General features: G+C 46.6%; 7 protein-coding genes across 7 annotated transcripts; 5 read left to right on the plus strand and 2 right to left on the minus strand.

The window, feature by feature from the left end:
* Nucleotides 1-168: 168 nt before the first annotated feature.
* Nucleotides 169-1,732, plus strand: LOC108033375 (ZZ-type zinc finger-containing protein 3). Its single transcript, XM_017107693.3, has one exon. The coding sequence runs from the start codon at nt 324-326 to the stop codon at nt 1,410-1,412; it is 1,089 nt and encodes a 362-aa protein (XP_016963182.1). The 5' UTR covers nt 169-323; the 3' UTR covers nt 1,413-1,732.
* LOC108034330 (mini-chromosome maintenance complex-binding protein) lies at nt 1,667-3,776 on the minus strand. Its single transcript, XM_017109207.3, has 3 exons — nt 2,514-3,776; nt 2,210-2,453; nt 1,667-2,129 (listed from the first exon to the last, which is right to left on the minus strand). The coding sequence occupies exons 1-3, from the start codon at nt 3,701-3,703 to the stop codon at nt 1,749-1,751; spliced, it is 1,815 nt and encodes a 604-aa protein (XP_016964696.1). The 5' UTR covers nt 3,704-3,776; the 3' UTR covers nt 1,667-1,748.
* Nucleotides 3,777-3,855: 79 nt separating this feature from the next.
* Nucleotides 3,856-6,255, plus strand: LOC108034055 (zinc finger BED domain-containing protein 4). Its single transcript, XM_017108810.3, has 3 exons — nt 3,856-4,192; nt 4,583-5,542; nt 5,605-6,255. The coding sequence occupies exons 1-3, from the start codon at nt 3,872-3,874 to the stop codon at nt 6,217-6,219; spliced, it is 1,896 nt and encodes a 631-aa protein (XP_016964299.2). The 5' UTR covers nt 3,856-3,871; the 3' UTR covers nt 6,220-6,255.
* Nucleotides 6,256-10,364, minus strand: LOC108034054 (cohesin subunit SA-1). The gene is made up of 10 exons (XM_017108809.3): nt 10,218-10,364; nt 9,839-10,154; nt 9,609-9,782; nt 9,252-9,551; nt 8,764-9,197; nt 7,870-8,705; nt 7,455-7,813; nt 7,107-7,397; nt 6,498-7,038; nt 6,256-6,431 (listed from the first exon to the last, which is right to left on the minus strand). The coding sequence occupies exons 1-10, from the start codon at nt 10,286-10,288 to the stop codon at nt 6,370-6,372; spliced, it is 3,384 nt and encodes a 1,127-aa protein (XP_016964298.1). The 5' UTR covers nt 10,289-10,364; the 3' UTR covers nt 6,256-6,369.
* A 249-nt stretch (nt 10,365-10,613) lies between these two features.
* On the plus strand, nt 10,614-11,549 carry LOC108033424 (YEATS domain-containing protein 4). Its single transcript, XM_017107745.2, has 2 exons — nt 10,614-11,232; nt 11,291-11,549. The coding sequence occupies exons 1-2, from the start codon at nt 10,707-10,709 to the stop codon at nt 11,446-11,448; spliced, it is 684 nt and encodes a 227-aa protein (XP_016963234.1). The 5' UTR covers nt 10,614-10,706; the 3' UTR covers nt 11,449-11,549.
* A 2,130-nt stretch (nt 11,550-13,679) lies between these two features.
* On the plus strand, nt 13,680-17,032 carry LOC108034214 (interference hedgehog). Its single transcript, XM_017109055.3, has 2 exons — nt 13,680-13,999; nt 14,066-17,032. The coding sequence occupies exon 2, from the start codon at nt 14,089-14,091 to the stop codon at nt 16,714-16,716; it is 2,628 nt and encodes an 875-aa protein (XP_016964544.1). The 5' UTR covers nt 13,680-13,999; nt 14,066-14,088; the 3' UTR covers nt 16,717-17,032.
* Nucleotides 17,033-17,425: 393 nt separating this feature from the next.
* Nucleotides 17,426-19,015, plus strand: LOC108034292 (FGFR1 oncogene partner 2 homolog). Its single transcript, XM_017109153.3, has 2 exons — nt 17,426-17,577; nt 17,650-19,015. The coding sequence occupies exon 2, from the start codon at nt 17,722-17,724 to the stop codon at nt 18,688-18,690; it is 969 nt and encodes a 322-aa protein (XP_016964642.1). The 5' UTR covers nt 17,426-17,577; nt 17,650-17,721; the 3' UTR covers nt 18,691-19,015.
* The last annotated feature ends 195 nt before the right edge of the window (nt 19,016-19,210 follow it).

Genomic DNA, 19,210 nt, shown 5'->3' on the forward strand with positions numbered 1-19,210 from the left:
CGGCCTAAGATCGATAGGTTGCCAAATTTCGATAGCTTTGTAAGTTGTGTTACGGTTCCATCCCTAACTAACTGGCGTTGTCTTATATTTTTTTTAGGGGTTGCATAAAAAATAAAAATTATATAAGATATAGCGTACTTAAATATTTTACTTTATAGTATGTGCACTTGTAATATCCCAATTAAATATTACATTTTGTTTTGAAAATATGCAACCCCTTCTCTACGCTACGCCCATGCTCAACACATGTTTGTATTTATTCATTATTTTGTTGTAAACAATCTTGAACGTATTTCTTGTTTGCACGGAGTTCATTGTGTTTAATGGAGTCGGAACGAATAGAAGGCTCATCTCCGGAAGATGAGGATGTGTTCCACTTTGAGACTGAGCACCTGGCCCTTCGTGGCAACCAGTGCTATGCCAACTTGTTGCGCACCATGGCCGTGCTGCAGGCCCAAAGGATTCGGGTCCATCAGCAGATCGATGAGCTGGAAGCCACCAGAAAGGAATACTTGGATAATCCGCAACTGATGCTGGACAAACTGCGGAACAGCGATCCTCTGATATCGGACCATTGCATCAGCACGGTTGTTCTACCGGAGTTGCCAACTTTGATCGGCGATGGCGAAGGAAGTGTCCCCAATGAGGCACCGGCGGAAGCGACTTCATGGACACATCAGCCCGAAGAGATTAAGGACAGGAGCCAAGGCCGGTCGGAGAATTTCAATCGCCTGTGGACCAATGAGGAACAGCGCCGCTTGGAGCAGCTGCTTATCCAATATCCGCCAGAGGAGGTGGAAATGCGACGTTTCGGCAAGATAGCCAAGGCCTTGGGCAACCGAACGGCCCAGCAGGTGTTCAGCCGCGTCCAAAAGTACTTTCAGAAGCTGCACGATGCCGGAATGCCCGTGCCCGGTCGAATTCCCAAGCATCGTCGTGCGGGCCTGAGCAAGCCGAAGGTCCACTTACGCAAGTCAACATTCTTTCCGGCACAGAATATTTCGCTGCACATGCCGGAGGATGACTGCACATTGGACGACCTGCGAGTCCTATCGCCCGCCAACGAGATGCTCCTTATGCCGGCCCCCTCACTACCCAAGATGGAGCCGAGGACCGATACAGATTACATTGATGCTGATCTGGCTGCGGAGGTCAAGCGCAAGCAGGATCTACGCCTAAAGCTTCTAACTTCTATTCAAGACGAGAAGCAGCAGATCGAGAATGGCTATGAGCCCGATTTGCTGGCAGCCAAATGTGCCGAATGCGAAGAGGCTTCTGTGACCAGGACGCAGTGGCGTTGCAACAGCTGTTATTGTCACTTAAATCTCTGCGGAGATTGTCTCGCCAGCCAGTTGATCGAAGGTCGCTTCGAACATCTGGGCCATGAAGTCGTAGAGGACCTAGATTCATGATTCTTTTTAATGGAAACGTGGTTTAAATCTAACAAATGTACTCAGGAACTTATCCAGGTTTTTGGATATTGTACAACACAATAAAATAAGTTTGCTATAATACTAGGATTTATATAGCTCACTCAAGCCAATAACTTTTAAGTAAGCCATAATTTAAGAAAAAGTGCGCCTTGTAAAAATCTGTTTTTGGGCGAGTAATACGCAGATATCCTAAAAACTAGACTAGGAAATTGCACCTGATGTTGAGAAAGGAATAATGTTTTTGATGATTTATTTCTTTGTTGACAGCTTAAAATAATACAAATAAAAAACCTAATTTCAATAAAAGGGACCTACTTAGTTTCGCGTTAGAGCAGCTTTCGGTAGGGATTGAAGGCGCTGGCGACGCTTAGCCTCGAACTCGGTAGCCAGCTGCCAGGTCTCTTTGTCTAATGTGTCTCTTCCCCGGGCAATGCCCAGAAGCCGCGAAAGGACCAGCAGCCCATGCAGATCATCGGCATTACTTTTCGAATTAGCCTTGCGCATATCCACAAAGTCCTGTTGGATCATTTCAGTGTGCTCCTCGCTGACGCTAAAGCTGCTAATCCGTGCTGTGGTTAAATACTTGCGGAACTGATGAAGGCGCGCCGGTTGGAGGTAGTGGTGGGCTGCCTTAAGAGATTCTTCGAAAAGTTCCACTGCCTTCGCATCGGCATTGATGGGCATTATGAAATCACTCTAAAAAATAATATTTTTAGTGTGACCGGAAACACATATCCTAGTAAGTTGCAAATTATATCAGTTTACGAAATCCTTACCGGCAGCATACTTCGTCCTTCGCTGAGGACGAGGATCGGAATGTTTGCATGGTAGTCTATTTGGTAATACTGGAAATCGCACTTAAGTTCCTGGTTGTTGATCAGATGAGCCAAATGCTGGACGGCATGAACGCCATTGGCCTCCAGCTTGCCCTGCTGCAAGCGTGTCTCGTCGAGCACAAGGTGCGTGTGGGGGGCCAACTGAAGTACGCCGGAAACCAGCTTGTTGGTTTCGTAATCCTTCCTGAAAGAATAACAATTTGATGTTCTTAATGAATTAACTAATCCCGTTTATCCTACTCACTTAGGGGCAAAGGAAACCGTGTTCAACGTCTCCAGGGTCATGGGCAGATAATGGCTGGCCGGGAGTAGCAGCTTCAGAATATCGTACAGAGAGGTTGAGTACGCCTGGCATTCCTTGGGCATATTACAAAGGTTTAGGGCAAACTTGCCAATGCTCTGCATCTCCGAACGGCTGTAGACTGAGGAAATTAAGTGCGAGAGCAAATATTCGGCAGCCAGATCGTCGTCAAACAGGCAGAGCTTAAGAAGCATGCGCAGATCCTTGTGCACAGCCAGCTGGGATGGATACGCCTCTTCGCTTGGCTCAGTTGGCTGGCGCAGGCTTAAGTCCATGAGCGGATTCGCATGCGGCAGCATCTGGACGCCAAAGGCATGAAGGCGGGGTATGAGGAACGGCGATGGATGAGCTGCCTGCAGTTCACTTAAGTTTTCACAATCGCCTACGTCTAGCGTAGCGAAATCCAGCGAGGAATCCACAGATAGAAAGCCCACAAAGTCGACCAGTGAGTTAAGCTGGTAGGTGTCGAACTCCTCATAAACCTTTACCATGCAGGCCATGCTGGGACGACCAGGCAGTGGCGAATTGAGCAGGTACTCGGAGCCCAGAACAGAGGGATTGGAGGCAGCCGCTGGCTCATCATCCGTCTGCATATCTTTCAAACATGGCCGCTTGACTGTTGTTTCGCCAGCTCCATCCACTTCCATGGCATCCTGTCCTCCGTCCAGAGTGCGCTTCTTGGCCGAGCTGGGAGATTGAACCAGAGGGACCAGCTCGATCTGTGGACAGCATTGCTTTTCGTGATCCTTGCTCCAGTCATTCAGGCCCGGCACGGAGATCACAAACATGGTTCGCCTCTCGCCGTGCACGTTACCCTCGGCATGGTAGTCGATCTCCTCGCCGGTGGCCAGTTTCAGGCAGTCCCTGTACTTTCCGTCCTGCAGGCGCTTGCTGCCATCGGGGGACTTTAGCTCGTAGCGCTCCAGGTAGATCTCCGGGTCCATCATGTCCTGGATCATGCCGCGGAACCGCACCAGAGTCTGATCCTTCAGCTTGTGCAGCGGCGTGTAGTTTAGCAGGGGAATCGAGTGCCAGCGACTGGGGTCCTTGAGCAGCTCTTTAAGGGCAGCGCTGTCCCCGTGCTGGGCGGCCAGTTCATCGGGCGTGCTGGGCAAGTCCATGGCACAGGGCATTACTTATTTGGTTGGTAAAATTGCGAAATTTCTGAGAGCCAAAGCCAATGCAAAAAAACAACAGCTGCTTTTGGCGCGCCAAAATCTGATATGCGGCGAGTTTCGATTAATATCATCGACCTACCTATCGATGTCTGCCAGGGCTGACGAACCTCTGCGGCAGAACGGATGTGGAGGCGGACATCCGCAAAAGATTGTACAATTTTCTGGTTTACCAAGGCAAAGGGAAAGGAAACTATGAATAAGAAGAGCAACGTGTGGCAGTTCTTCTATAAGACCTCCGGGACCGTGGCCAAGTGCCTCCTGTGCAACAGAAACTACTCGAGGAGGGGACGCGGCACCACCTGTCTGCGGAACCATCTGAAGAGCAAGCATCCACCGGAGTTCCTGGCTCTTTCCGGGGACATAAAGTACCTGGACATGGTGAAGAGCGAGATCGCTATTGGTTCGCCACTGCACCCAACGGCCCAGTTGGAATTGAATTTGCATGTGAGTGCGGAATGGTATAAGTAAGGTGTTAGGTAGGGTACATCTCATATGATATAAGGAGGGGACTCATCTGTAGTTACATACTCTTTAGGTGAAGTTTATAACCCATTCATAACATTATGACTTTAAAAAAATATTTTACATATGGGCTTTGTTAATATTAAATATACATATTCAAGTATACTTTAACTAGGAATTTAAAACTAGTTCTCTAGCGGATGCGGATATCCGCAAATCGATTGTCCTTGTGATAAGATCAGATAAGATATTTTCAAAATTAAAAAATTAAAAATAATACAACTTAATAATTTGTTTATTTAATAAAATCTTTCTGCACTTAAAAAAATATATAGTTACTTAACTTTTTTTTAACTTTATTACACATTCTAGGAACCAGATCCCGATCCCTTGGACACCGAGGACATTTCTTATAGCCTGCGCTGTGACGAAAAGTTGGCCCTCATGCTGCTAAACCAATCCTTTGAGTTCATCGAAGGACCCGGGTTCATAGATTTGATAAGGGTGCTGCAGCCCAGATATCTGATTCAGTCCAGGAGCTACTATGAGAACATACTGTGTGGTAATATATACCGGAAAATGCAAGAGCATCTGAAGCTGCAGCTGGATCTGCTGGATGCCATCTCGTTGTCCACCAGCCTTTGGCGGGGCGACAAAGGCGAAGGACTACTGAGCCTGTCTTGTACTGGGATCTCAAGGGACTTTAAGACCCACCGCTTTATGCTTAAGTGCGAGGCTTTAAACTATGAAAGCACTTCTAAAGTTGCATGTTCTATTCGGGATTTGGTGGCCAGCTTGGCGATAGAGGTGCCCAAGGAGAAGACGCACTGCATCATCAGGGACGAGATGACTGCTCTGCCCACCCTACCCGATTGCAGTGTCCATCGTCTGCAAATGTGCGTCAGATTTGCTTTGCAGTCGAACGAATTGCTCCAGAATCTGTCGTCAAAGTGCAAGCAAATAGTAGACCATTTTGCTTCCTCCAAGATGGCCAACGATCATCTCAAATTTATTCAAGAGATCCGCCTAACGCGAGACCCTTGTACGCTAGAACCCTATGATCCTGTCCAATGGAATTCGACCTTCAAAATGATGGCCAGCGTGATCAGGATGAAAGACGCCATAACCCTGTATTGCGAAGAGTATAATCTAGTCCAAATATATCCCGATGAATGGGTAGAAATAGACTTGTGCAGCAAAGTAATGCAGCCTTTCGAGGAAACAATTAAGATTTGGAGCAATCCTTCCACGACAACTTCATCGGTTATTCCACTCGTGGCCGCTTTACGGGATTCCCTACGAACCGATGTCCACAATTATGTCTCCTCTGTGGTAATGTTAATATAACCAATCAAATGATTTATTTATTATTTTTTATCTCTTTAAATCTCTAGACCATTTGCAGTTTTGCCAGAAAGTTGCTTGAAGAACTGGAAATGAAGTTCTCCCATGTCACCTCCGACATCAAGTTTTTGATGGCCACCTACTTGGATCCGAGATACAAGCAAGCTTTCTTCACCGAGCGAGAGGAGCACTTGGTAGCCAACGAGGTTTTGGCTCTGCTCGCTAGGGCGCAAGATGAACGCAACGGTCAGGCGCCGTTGAAAATTATCAAAGTGACATCATCTTCCTCCCTCAAGAATGAATCAAAGATTGATAGTATTCTGGACCATATACTGACAACTGGTCCTACAAATAATACTCAACAGGCAACGTCATTTGCCTGCCAGTCACAGATTAAGAATCTACTATACCTATACAACTCGGAGTCCAGGATCGATAGGAACATGGATCCCTTGATGTGGTGGAAGGCAAACATAAAGTACAGTTCCCTGTACGCCATTGTTCGGGCATTTTTATCGGCTCCAGCAGCAAGTGTGGCTAGCGAAAGCCTATTTAAAAAGTCTGCTCACTTGTATCATGATATGCGAACGGGTCTGTGTGCCGAAAGTGCATCCAAGATATTACTGATAAAGTCTAACTATGGTAATTCAGACATCAAGGAGTAGAGCAAATTACTGGGAGCAATACCAATTAGTGAAAACTACAATTTAAATTATATAATTTAAACTCTATGTACATATTTTAGCTTTGAACTTAAAACTACTTGATCGCCTGGAAAGATAGATTTGCACTTTAGCCGAATGTCTGATAGGGTCCTAGCCCCTGTAATCGGGATCATTGTGTTCCTCATCGTCTTCCTCCTCCTCCTCTTCTTCATCTGAATGTAAACAGACGATTATCATTTTGTTGATGTTAAATAAAATAAAAGCTCTAAAACTCTTACCGTGATCACGACGTTTGCGAGTGTATGCTCGTTTGCTGGCAACTGGCACTTGATCGGTTTCGCCGTGCAGCAAGGAATTGCGATATAAGATGAGCGGCTGCCATTCCTCAGCTCGGCTGGATGGCATCGCGGGTGGTATGGATTTGTCCAGAAAGCTCATTATAACCTTTTTGTCTTGCTTAAGCAGTTTATAGTTGAACTCGTTTAAAACCTCCAGGAATAGCAAGCGCGGTGGAGCTCGCACCGGATCGTCAGACTCCTTGTGGGAAGCAAAGTAAATACCACCGCGGTGAATAGCGGCTACAGATTCGCGATTCTTAATAGCATCGAAGCCAAATGTAAGGGCGAACCGCTTGGCCAACTCCTTGAGATCCACAAACTCTTGGGAGCTCTTCAAAACAATTCCCTCCTCATTCTGCTCCTGCAGGCTCTTGAAAACCGTGATCAGGCTCAACAGTAGGGTCATGGCAAAGTTTACTTTATTTATCTCCCGAGCCTTGCCCAACGTGGCTTTTATTATATCGCCGTAATCGTTGTAGCACTAAAATAAATAATACGAAAATGATTGGATCAATTTGATAATCAGAACAGCGAAACTTCTTGACTCACCTTCACATAATATTTGAAAATGCTGGCCGCTCGCATTGTTGGTATAATGTTGTATACTACCAACTTGCAGTAACAAGCCAGGAAGTTACGTTTCTTATGCAGCTCCTCGATTCTCGTTTCATCCTGGGCCACATCTTGCTTGAGGGAAAACACATAGTGCTGCACAAAGTTGTCCAAGATCAGGTGCTCATCCATTCTCGACTTGTACTCCAGGCTGCGTATGTGTTCGATTTCACTGCGACCCAACTTGTCCGAAAAGATAATCAGCAAATCGCAGATGGACTGGTAGGCCTGCAAAACAATCATTGCAATGATTTCTACAACTTAAATACGAGTTTAATAGCAAACCGCTTCTTGAATTTGAACTGTGGGTCCATCGCGGGTTAGCTCAAAGCAGGCTCCCATAAAGGTGTCCAAATTGTTGCGCAGCTCGGCCACAACCTCGGCAACGTTTGCTGTCTCGCAGTCGTTCTCCACGTAGTGGAGTCCCCAACTGATGGAGAAGTAGCAGGCCTCGATACAGTACGCTAAGGCTTCGTTGGGCAGACAGCGGTCAACGTTCTCCTTCGACTGGGCCTCCTCAACGTCCTGGAAGAGAGATTTGAATAGCTCCCAGGGGTTGAGGTTGTGCGAGGAGTATAGGATGGATAGAACCTTGAGGGTGATGGTTATGTTGTAAATGTCATCCTCATTAGGGGTCTCCTCGCCTGCGTAAAATGAATATGATAGGCTTTTGAAAGTAAGTTGTCTGATTTCTTAATACCTTGTATGAGGTTGCGCCATTCCTCAATGGCGTCCCTATACTTGTTGACTGCGCTCTCAATGATATTGGATCTGGCGATATTACACCTCGTGTAAGTAGCACTTCCTTCGGCGCATAGACATTCAAGCGTCTTTGCGCATGTTTCGAGCACCTCGCGGCCTGTGTGCATGCTCATTACCTGATTGATGCGGTCTAACAGAGCCTGTAGATTGCCCTCTTGTCGATTGGTGGTGTACAGATTGAGATCGAAGTACTGCGGCACTGCAAGCAGGTTGGCCAGCTTCTCACTGTCTGCCTGATACTTCTCTAGCAGGGACGGCAGAGTGACAATGAAGTGCTCGGTCAGTTTGGCCTTTTCGTCTTGAATAGCCTTTAATTCCTTGGCACTCAGCGTACATTTGCGATTGCTAGCGCGCCCGACCGGAACTTCTCCAGTGGCCGATTGCTTAACGCTGCTGACCATGATCTCTATGAGCGTCGATTCCTGCTTGTTGTCGAGGACCTCTTCATTCGGTCCCGGCTCTTCCAGCAGCAAATCCGTCATACATTCCCAGTCCCTTACCATGTCGTTGCTATCGATGAAGGAGTCCACAAGGTAAGCGCCATGCTCGTGAAGCTCGGACTCAATGAAGAACTGCACCAAGTCCCGAACCAGCGGTGTATTGGGCATACGCACTTTGCCACGTTTGGTCTTGGTCTCTTCCATGTCAGCAGTTAAATGAAACAAGCGGACGTTTAAGAACTCCGCGGCTGCCTGGGCTACACCACGATGTGAGGAATAAACCAGCTCGTAGACGATTTCACAGTCCTTGTCAGCCAAAATTTCTGGGTGGATTCTGGAAATAAGATGAAACTAGTTAATCAAAACTAAAAAAAAATAATTATTTATCTTACTTCAGAATGCTGATCACCAGCTTGACGGCGTGAACGGAAACCTCAAACTCTTTGTCCAGAGTCATGGCCACAATTCGGTCTTTAAACTTGGACGTGAACAACTCCAGTTTGCCCTTGAGCTCGTCCTTCTCGTACAGCGGCAGCAACGACTGCAAGCAGCGTAGGCGCACCTCCCCGATCTTGTCGTGGAGTGTCCAACCGATGTACTTTAAGTACGAGTCGTCAAGAAAGTTTTGGGGATAGTTCTCCATCCAGATGCCGATCTCGGCCATACAAATTGCGCGTATGTCTGGCAGACTATCCCTGTAGCGGTGGACAAACACCGACTTAAACATGTAGGTCAACATGCTCTTTATCTCATCCATGTTCTCTTCCAATTCGGACCGTTTAGTCATAAGTGAGTCCAAACGGTCGGAGGCACGGCGATCCCGTGACTAAAATAATGTAATTTTTGTATTACAATTTTCCCTTAATACAAGCGAACCCACCTTGACGCGTTCAGCTTCGAATTGCTTCGCAGCATTGTCGAAGTTATTCGAAACCAGCAAGGCCACATCCACCAGGGCAGTCATAAGCTTCATGGCCGCCAAAGTGGCCGTGTGTCGAAAGGCTCGCACCTGCGAATCGGACAATCCCGTAAGCAGGGATATGACGTTGTCCATCAGAAACTGGTCGTAGATAATGGAGTACTGGCACTGCTTCACCAGCGTTTGCACAAAGTCGCAGAAATTATTCTTGAACTTCCGCCATTGAGTTCCGGTCATGATCAAGGGATATTCGCCGCTTTCCTGTAAGATGTAGCTATTAGTTGGAAAGCACTGAGCAGATGATTCCAATGGACTCACCTCGTCAAACTCCTCGGTCATGCGACGGATGATGGCTGTGTGGTCAACGGGATACTGGATATCCTCGGATATCTTGCCCTTGCAACCGCTAGCATTTATAAAGAACTGCATCAAGGCGACCAGCGCGGTTTCTCGGTTCGCTTTGTATTGCTCAATCCACTGGTCAACAATGCTCTGAAATGGTAGGTCAGGTTATAAAGTGTTGTGCTGCAAGTAAAATGGATACGTACAGCAATGGGGTTCTTGGAGTGCCGCACAATGTAGTACAGACTGTTTTCGTCCGTGGTTATCTCCCGCTCGTTGTCGATCCGCTCGTGGTGTCCCTTGTCCACGGGATCCTTCCGCGGCCGTTCAACCCGCTCCTTCCGTTCTTTTGGGTCTTTGCGGGTGGCGGGAGTCTTTCGCTTGCGCGCAATTGGCGCGAAGAAGTCATCCTCGTCATCGTCAATTATGGGAGGCTTATCACGCACGCCGCCGCGGGCCCGCAACCTCGTCATCCGCTTGGTGGGACTGTCTGCATCCGAGGTGCTCTCGTTCAGAGCATCGCTATAAAAATGGGTAGCATATTTTTTAGGCAAACACAAATGGTGGGAAAAGTAAGAGCTGTACCTGTGCAGTTCCTCGTAGTCCGGAGGCGGATCATCCATCCGTATTCGCTTTCCCCCTCGACGCGCCATCATTTTACGTTATCAACTGGTTGTTCACTGGTATATAGGGTCTGTAAACACTAGATTTGTAATTAAACAATGCAATTTATAAAGTAAATAGCGTCTTCTTACTTTCAGTGATGGTACTACCACCCAAAATGCAGCGCGAAAAATATCGATAATCTTTATCGTCAGGGCTGCAACACATACACATTTGTTGTTACTCAAAAAATTTGTAAAAGGTTGAAATTGTTTAAAATTTGTTTAGTTAACTAAACCAATTTAATTTTTATAACTTACGGTTATTCCAAAAAATATAATCTGTTCAGCCCTGAATAAATGCATGCATATATCGATAACAGTAATCGCCGCTGCACCAAGAGCAAGAAGAAGAACCAAAACAACATTTTACTGAACTCAACTGAAAATAAACAAATAAAATCCCTGAAAGATGACAGAATTTGGAGGAGATTCGGGTGGCCGGCTAAAGGGCGTGACCATAGTCAAGCCCATTGTGTACGGGAACATAGCTCGGTCCTTCGGAAAGAAGCGGGAGGAGGACGGACACACGCACCAGTGGAAGGTGTATTTGAAGCCCTACTTCAACGAGGACATGTCCATTTACGTGAAGAAGGTGCATTTTAAGCTGCACGAGAGCTACGCCAATCCCAACAGGATCGTGGTTAAGCCGCCCTACGAGATCACCGAGACGGGGTGGGGAGAGTTTGAGGTGGTCATCAAGATATACTTCAACGATCAGTCTGAGCGCCCGGTTACATGCTACCACATCCTGAAGCTCTTCCAGTCGCCCGTTGTCGATGGCGAGCTCACCTCTAGCACCACCATGGACACCAAAAAGGGTCTGGTCTCCGAGTCGTACGAGGAGATCGTGTTCCAAGAGCCCACCCAGGTAATGCAGCATTATCTCATGCTCTCTGAACAGAGTGCCAATGGACTCCTAAGTCACGACACTGACTGTAAGTATTAGTTATTTCCTTATCCCTAAATTCGTAACTATTACATTTACTTTTCTAGTTGAGGAAAAGAAGTCGAAAACGCTGGACAACATTGTCAACGTGAAGCAGAAAGTTAAGGGCGAGATTGTCACACTTAAGGACAAACTAAAGCTGGCAAGAGAGACCATCTCCAAGTTCAAGGCGGAGTTGGCCAAGGTGCAAAAGCAACCTGCGTAAAGTTTGTTCAACTTTTCTGCCCATATGCCTCTAGAGCACTCAGTTTTAAGTACCTATTTGTAAATTATTAAATGGAAGATTAAAAAATCTATTAATTTTAAGATGTCTGCAACTTATTCTGTATTTATGTAAGGAGCAGCCCATTTAATCAGGCGTCGCAATTTTCTCAATTTTCACATTAAACAAAACCGGGTTTTTTAGTTTTCTCAAAACAAATGCGATTTATATCGATGGCTATCGGTGTGAAAAGCTAGTTCGAATCATCATATATTTATCAAAAACACATCTTTGTTGTGCCTAATGCAACGATGTCGAGCATTGTGAACTTGAATGATAAGTGCCTGCTGTAAGGAAGAAGCGTCCTTTACATGGAACATTTTCTTGTATAACCGTTCTTAAAGTAAAATTGCAGAGTACCTGGATCTCGGGGAGCAACTATGCCTGTGGGAGGCTACTGATCTTACATCCCGCCTTAACAAGGCTCTTTCAAACTGCTGGCAGAGCCGAAACAATCACGCATTGCACTGACAAATATTTGTAGATAAACCGGAACTTCTTCATCACTTTGTGCAGTGCATTAGTCCCACTGTGGTGAAGCTGACTATCGTGGACTTTTCCATTGACCAGGCCAATATTTTCCGGAGTCAGAGCTTTTCCAAGGCAAGCGTACTTGACTATTCACTGGAGGAATCCGATGCAGATGATATAGAGACTTTAGTCACTAGCTTTCCCCTAATAGAGTCCTTTACAATGAGAGTTAAGAATAAGGACCCTACTTTTGAATTATTATCTGGTCATCACGTAGCCCAGTGGGAGCACCTTCGGATATTGCACATCATGGAAGCCTGCAAGCACTGGAGAACTAAATGTTTTCAGGAGGTCTCCAGAAACCTAAAGCTTCAGTTTTTGAGTGTGGCGTGGAGAGAATCTGAAGGGGACGCCTTTGTAGAAGCCGTCTGCAACTTGCAGGAGCTGGAGGAACTGCATTTGGAACTGATGCTCCTCAGCAGGGAAAACACAAGGAAGCTATTGACTCTGCCAAAGTTAAAAAAACTTCGCCTTGATGAATTCGAAGATGTGGAGGATTTGCTCGACAACATAGTCGAAATGCGGGGACAGGAAGTCGTTTCACTTAGCTGCAACGAGAATTTTTGGTTCTATCTTATTCCTAATCAATTTAAAAACGTGCGAAAAGTTTGCATCATAAATGAAGGGGTCGTGGAAGGAATGTGGACAGTGCAAAGCTTTAACAAAAGTCTCAGAGAATTTCCCAGCCTGGCAGAATTGTATTTGGAGAACACAACCATTTGGGAGACGGGAGATGAGTTTTGGGACATGATATACTCCTGTCCCCAGCTTCAACTAATATATTTGTATAATCACGAGATAGAGGGGGGTTTCTTAGAGTTTAGTACTTCGAAAATGAACAAGGCTTTATGTCAGCGGCCATATCCTTTGGAAATACACTTTTTAAAAACGTCGCATAAAGATTTGGTTTGTAAATATTTAACTTTTTGGGTATAGTCATCTAATGAATCTTTTATTCGTAGATTCCGAAGCGTCTGAGTCATTCCAAACTAGAGCTTTCCTTCAAAGTCATCAAGGATGCCTATCCAAACTTGTACGGTGGCCTCTTACAGCTGGAATTCACCGCGTTGAAGTCTTAAAAAAGAATATTTTTATCGTATTTGGTACGAAATATAATATGTTAAGGTAAAAGTTATGTGAAACTATAACTCATTGACTTTTGGGACTAAAAAATGAATCATAGAATTATAGTATGAGTTACAATATACTTCATTCATAAGAAATGTTTCAGTTTATTATTATTAAGTAAATCGTTTAGCTCTCCTGGTAGCTTATTGAATTCTTTAATAATATATACAATATTGTTTTAATATATTTTTGTAAGGTAAATCTTCTGTAATGTTTAAATTAAATTATATCAAAAATTAACTCTGCAAAAAATTTGTAGGGTAGTAGAAAGGGTAGTCCGTAGAAATTCGTGATTTTTGATTTAAAATATTCAGTATCTTCACGTTTTCGAAAAAAAACACTTGCACACGTTTTCTGCACAAAAAATAAATAATATTTTCTATATTTTCTTCGTGTAACATTTTCTTCGTGTAGCCAGAGGAACCAGTGGATTTGAAACCAGCGATATCCACCGGTTCGCCGGCGAACGAACCAGTGCAGTTGAACCAGTGTCGCTGTTCCCATTCCGGCACCAGCTCCAGTTCCAGTTCCAGCATCCCCACGGAATAATAAATGCCAGTGTTTATTTGACTTGTTGAGTGCATGTGCTTGTCCGGTGGCTTCGAGGGCCGATCGAAAGCGAAGCCTGAATTAAAGATACAATGATTTTATGGACCTGCCTCGTTAACGTGTAATGTGCATTAATAATTTAGGCCCACGACTCTGCGCACACACACCTGGATACATACATATATAAGCCATAAGTGATGCGCGATAGCCCAGAGTGAAAATTTATAACTGCGCAAACGCAAACGCGTTTCTCCACCTAGAACCACTCGAAAAACCCAGAAGCAAGGTGATCCAAAGAAGTAACTAATCCTTTGTGTTCAGGAATTAACTTATATTTTCGGGGTAACCCCAGCCATTTGCAGCAGCCCCCGCCCAATGACGACGCTCACATCCTCGCTGCTGCTCTTCTCGCTGCTGACGTCGCGGCTCGAAGCAATTCCGGTTTTGGAGAAGTCCCCCGCCCATCCTGCACCTCCCGCTCACCCCGTCCATCCCTCGCCTGGCGTGCGAATTCTTCGCGCACCCGAATCTTTGGTGGCGCCCCTGGGAGACGAGGTGGTGCTGGAGTGCGAGACCAGTTTGCAGCCAGAGCGTTTCGAATGGACCCATCGTGCTAGCAAGTCGCCGGGTGTCGGATTCAAGCACTTTAGGACAGGCACAGCCAAGGCGAATGTCACCCAGGAGGGTGCCATTTCGCGACTAAGGGTACTCGTGCGGCCAGACACTTTAGGGGAGTACCGATGCATTGGCTGGTTCGGCCCACTGGTTGTCACCTCCACCACGGCCCGCCTGGAGCTGGCCAGCATTAGCCTGATGGGCAGCCAGGAGTCGGAACCACCCCTTCAATGGCGTGTGGCTGTAGGAAACTCTGTGCTCTGGTCTTGCGGGCAGCAAGTGCAATCCAATCCGTCAGCTAGTTGGTCATACTACCGAAATGGATTGGAAATCAAACCCGAGTTCGCCGGCACCAATGGAAATCTGTTTCTAAGCAACGTATCCTCCGAATCCTCAGGCAACTATTCCTGCCAGGCTACCAACCCCGCCTCTGGAGAGAGAATCCAGCTGGTCAGCTCCCTGCAGTTGCAGGTTAAACCAATCCAGAGGACGCAGAGCAAGTCCCCACACTTGCTCAAGGGACAGCCGAGCTCCCAAGTCATAACCAGCCGGGAAGGGAGCTCGCTGCTGCTGCTGTGTCCTGGAGTAGGCTCTCCGCCACCCACAGTTGTCTGGAGCAGTCCTGATGTAGCAGGAGCGTTAAAAAATAAGCGCACAAAAGTTTCTGGCCATGCCCTGGAAATAGCCAACATTGGAATTCAGGATGCAGGTACCTATATTTGTTTCCAGGACAACGGAGTTCGTCCTGCGCTGGAGCACTACATACAGGTACGCGTGGAGCAGCCACCTCAAATTGTGCAATCACCCTCGGCAAATCTAACCAACGAGGGCGAGAACCTGAAGTTGGATTGCGAAGCCACGGGGGTTCCTCCGCCCCAGATCTATTGGCTGCTAAACGGAAAAAGCAGTCTTGATGATACGGTGGCTGAGCTGTCCACCAATTCCCTGACTTTGAAGGTTGTTCTGAAGCGTCATGCCGGCTATGTGCAGTGTTTCGCCCGAAATAATTTGGGCGAAGACAGTGCCGGAACTCTTCTGGAGGTGAATCCCAAACAGATTCAGGAACCCCGTGAATCGGGAGGAACCCACCGTCCAAAGCCCAACCAGGGAACTAAGCAGAAGCAGATGTTTCCACCGTCTCCGCCAAATGTGACCCGGCTTACCGACGAATCTGTGATGCTCCGCTGGATGGTGCCCCGCAACGATGGATTGCCCATTGTCATTTTTAAGGTGCAGTACCGCATGGTTGGCAAGCGCAAAAGCTGGCAGACCACTAACGATAATATACCCTACGGAAAGCCGAAATGGAACTCCGAGCTGGGCAAAAGTTTCACGGCCTCGGTGACGGATTTAAAGCCTCTGCATACATATCGCTTTCGCATTTTGGCCATTTACTCCAACAACGACAACAAGGAAAGCAATACCTCCGCCAAGTTTTACCTCCAGCCAGGCGCAGCGCTTGATCCAATGCCAGTGCCGGAACTGCTGGAGATCGAGGAATATTCAGAAACGGCGGTGGTGCTGCACTGGAGCTTGGCCAGCGATGCGGATGAACGACTGATCACTGGCTACTATGCCTACTATCGGCCCTCGTCCTCAGCTGGAGAATATTTTAAGGCCACCATTGAGGGAGCTCAGGCAAGGAGCTTTAAAATCGCTCCCCTGGAAACGGCCACCATGTACGAGTTCAAGTTGCAGTCCTTCAGCTCTGTCTCCGCATCCGAATTTAGTGCTCTCAAGCAGGGTCGAACACAGCGTCCCAAAACTAGCACCACGGAGGAGCCTACCCAGCAGATGGGCGATACCACTACTCCCAGTCACAACGAGACGTTTAGCATGAGTCCCATGCTGACGGGCACAATTGGCGGCGGGGCACTGCTTATGCTGCTTTTGATCAGCACTTGCTTATGCGTTTGCCGGCGAAGGAATTCCCGAGGCAGGGGAAACAATCCGAACAAGCCACGTTTGGCGGAGCTGAGGGATGACTTCGTGCCACTCGGAAATTGTTCCCCCACCAAACAGCGTCAACGAGCCCGTCACATTCACATAACCCTCAATCCGCTGGCCCAACAGCAGCAGCAGGGGATGGAGGACAAGAACGACACGGACCAGGATACGGCTTACTATCAGCGACCGTCCAACTACGACTACGATCCCGCCCTGCGAAGGATGTCGTCATCCTCGCTGCGTCGCTCACAACGCACGCTGGAACGTGCTGGCGGCAGTAATGGCTCCAACAACGGCAACAACAACAATCTGAATCAATCCGCAGAAGCGGGTCTTGTCGAAAATCCCGGAAAGCCGGGTCGTGTACTCATGAAACGCCCTCGTTTGTCCAGTCGCTCCGAGAACCTATCCTCCGGCAGCCTCAACAGCGTGGGCGTGTAATCGCAATCTCGTGATCTTTAGTCTGTACATCCCTACACCCGATGTATTATGCTATTCCTCTACCTCTGTTTTATCTACCACTTTGAATGACAAAACCTTTGCTGTTTGTACTTATACGAATACCACGTAGAATTAAGGTACTTAAATAGACATTACTAGATTTATGCATGCATGATCGTTTAAGAACATAGCATTACGTCCATTCTATGGTTAAGTCTTCCATGTTTCGCCATAAGATCAAAATCTGTACTGATAGCTTCTTAACGACTTTTACGAAAATGACAATAAAGCTTGTTAGCTTCCTCTCTTAACCTTATACGAATTTTCGAACAGTATTGACGTTAATTTAAGGGTAGGAAGACAAAAGAACGCTACACTTGATTGGTGGATCCTTTATCCAAAACAGAACATAAAAAGTTTAAGTATTGATAAATAGTATTTACGAAACTGATAGCAAAAAAATCAAATTTGGAAAGAGTTTTTATAATAATTCTAAATTATATTGTGTAATACAGTTTTTTAGTTATAACTAAATTAATTTTACTTGCTATCCACTCTGTTGCATGACAGTTTAGTTAACTTATATAAAAACATTTCATTGCTCATAATTTTATATTAAATTTACTATTATGGTATATTTACGGTATTTTGCGTACAGAGCAGTATTTTCTCTCGTCTAATGGTGTGGCGTTAGGGATTTCGTCGCACCCAAAAGGCGCTAGGGATTTATTAAGCTGTCAGCTAATAATTGGGTCGTCGTCAAAATTTCTATTAGAATCGTTTTTTTTTTACATATTTCGGCATAAAAATCAAATGAAGCGGCTACGCTAGAAACGAAGCTGCTCCAATCCCGCACAGAACGTGAGTCAACTTCGAGTGACAAACGTAGGAACAAACAGTACACAATTGTAAGCGTTCTCATTGTTTTTCCAGTGCCAGAAGCAGAGGGCCTGGCCACAAAAACAAAAGTAACCCAAAAACACAACTGGACTGGACCTGGGCAGGATGTCGAACCTATCCGTGGGCCAGATGATAATGGACGCGCAGCGCATGGCCAACCGGATCAAGGACCTGGACGCCCTGGGCACGGCGCTCCTCGAGGAGGCGGAGAACAACAATCGGCTGGTGGAGAGCCTGCGGCAATACCAGGACGACATTGAAGCACTCAACCGCATCTCAAACAACAAGACCAACGCGGACATGGTCAATCGCATCCAGCAGCAGAACATCAACAGCTCCGAGATCCTGAAGGAGAACCGCGAGCTGAAGATCTGCATCGAGGACTACGAGCGGGTCATGGAGCTTATGATGCAGAAATATCGCGAGCACACCGTCTCCAAGGTCCTGGACAGCAAGTTCAGCTTCAAGGAGCTGTACAACGAGCGCATGTGGCAGGTAATTCGGGAGCAGCGCGAGAAGATCAACGAAATGGCCGCCGTGATGCAGCGGGCGGCCAGTGTGGACGACGGGATGGTGCAGAGGGAACTACAGACCATTTCGCAGCTGCGCCTGGAGAACGAAACGCTGCGCGAACTGCTCCAGATCTCCAAGCAGTACGGCTCCGCCCAGCGACCAATTCGGGAGAGCGATCACCTGCTGGAGGAGAAGGCTGTCCAGACGGACAGTATTGCGGACGACTCCGCCGACGACCTGTCCATATCGGGCGCCTCGGTGGAGAACATGAACAACAACTCAGTTATCCAAATGTACAGCAGCCCGGAGCAGCCGGTTAAGGCCGCCGCCGCCGCCGCAACCAATAACTCATTCACCACTGCCCCAGTTCACAGTCAAAATGACACTCAAGCTCCCATTGTGACGCCTGAGACGGCGGCTGCAGCGGCGGCGCCTGCTGAGCAACCTTTGACCAACGAAAACAACAACGGACCTGCTGTCAACCAAACCAGTACGCCGCCGCCAGCGACGACGCAAAACGAATCCGGCGAGGATCTGGCGGCTGTAGCGCCCGCAACATGATAGGCGCTGGTGCTCCACGTTGTTGATTCATTTGGTCTTCATTTCGATCGGCGCGCTGTTCCATCATATTTAATCACCCACTCACAAAACAGCCTGCACACGAAGGGGGCACACATAACCTGCATTAGGTCTTAGCGATTGATAATCTCTAAGTAATTTATATATAATACGCATTGCAGCATAATGTCCATACGCATTGTAAACAATGAAGTTCATCATTTAAACAAGCTAAACCCAATCACTCACACAAATGTAATGTACAATGTACTATGTCGATTTTATGATTTCTAAATAAATTCCATAACAAATCGAGGATTAACCAAAACTTTGCGAATGTTTATTATGTCAAATGTATGTAGCATTGAAATAACATAAATGTGTGAAAGCAATTAATTGTAACTCAGAACTCAGTCATATATGTAAGTTATATATTTGCCAGATAAGTACGCCTAATAGTCTAGATTACGTTCTCATATTTATACAAAGAGTATTATGTTTATTTTTGCAGGAAAGACAGACT

This window comes from Drosophila biarmipes, chromosome 2L (assembly GCF_025231255.1).
Source record: "Drosophila biarmipes strain raj3 chromosome 2L, RU_DBia_V1.1, whole genome shotgun sequence".
Lineage (NCBI taxonomy): Eukaryota > Metazoa > Arthropoda > Insecta > Diptera > Drosophilidae > Drosophila > Drosophila biarmipes.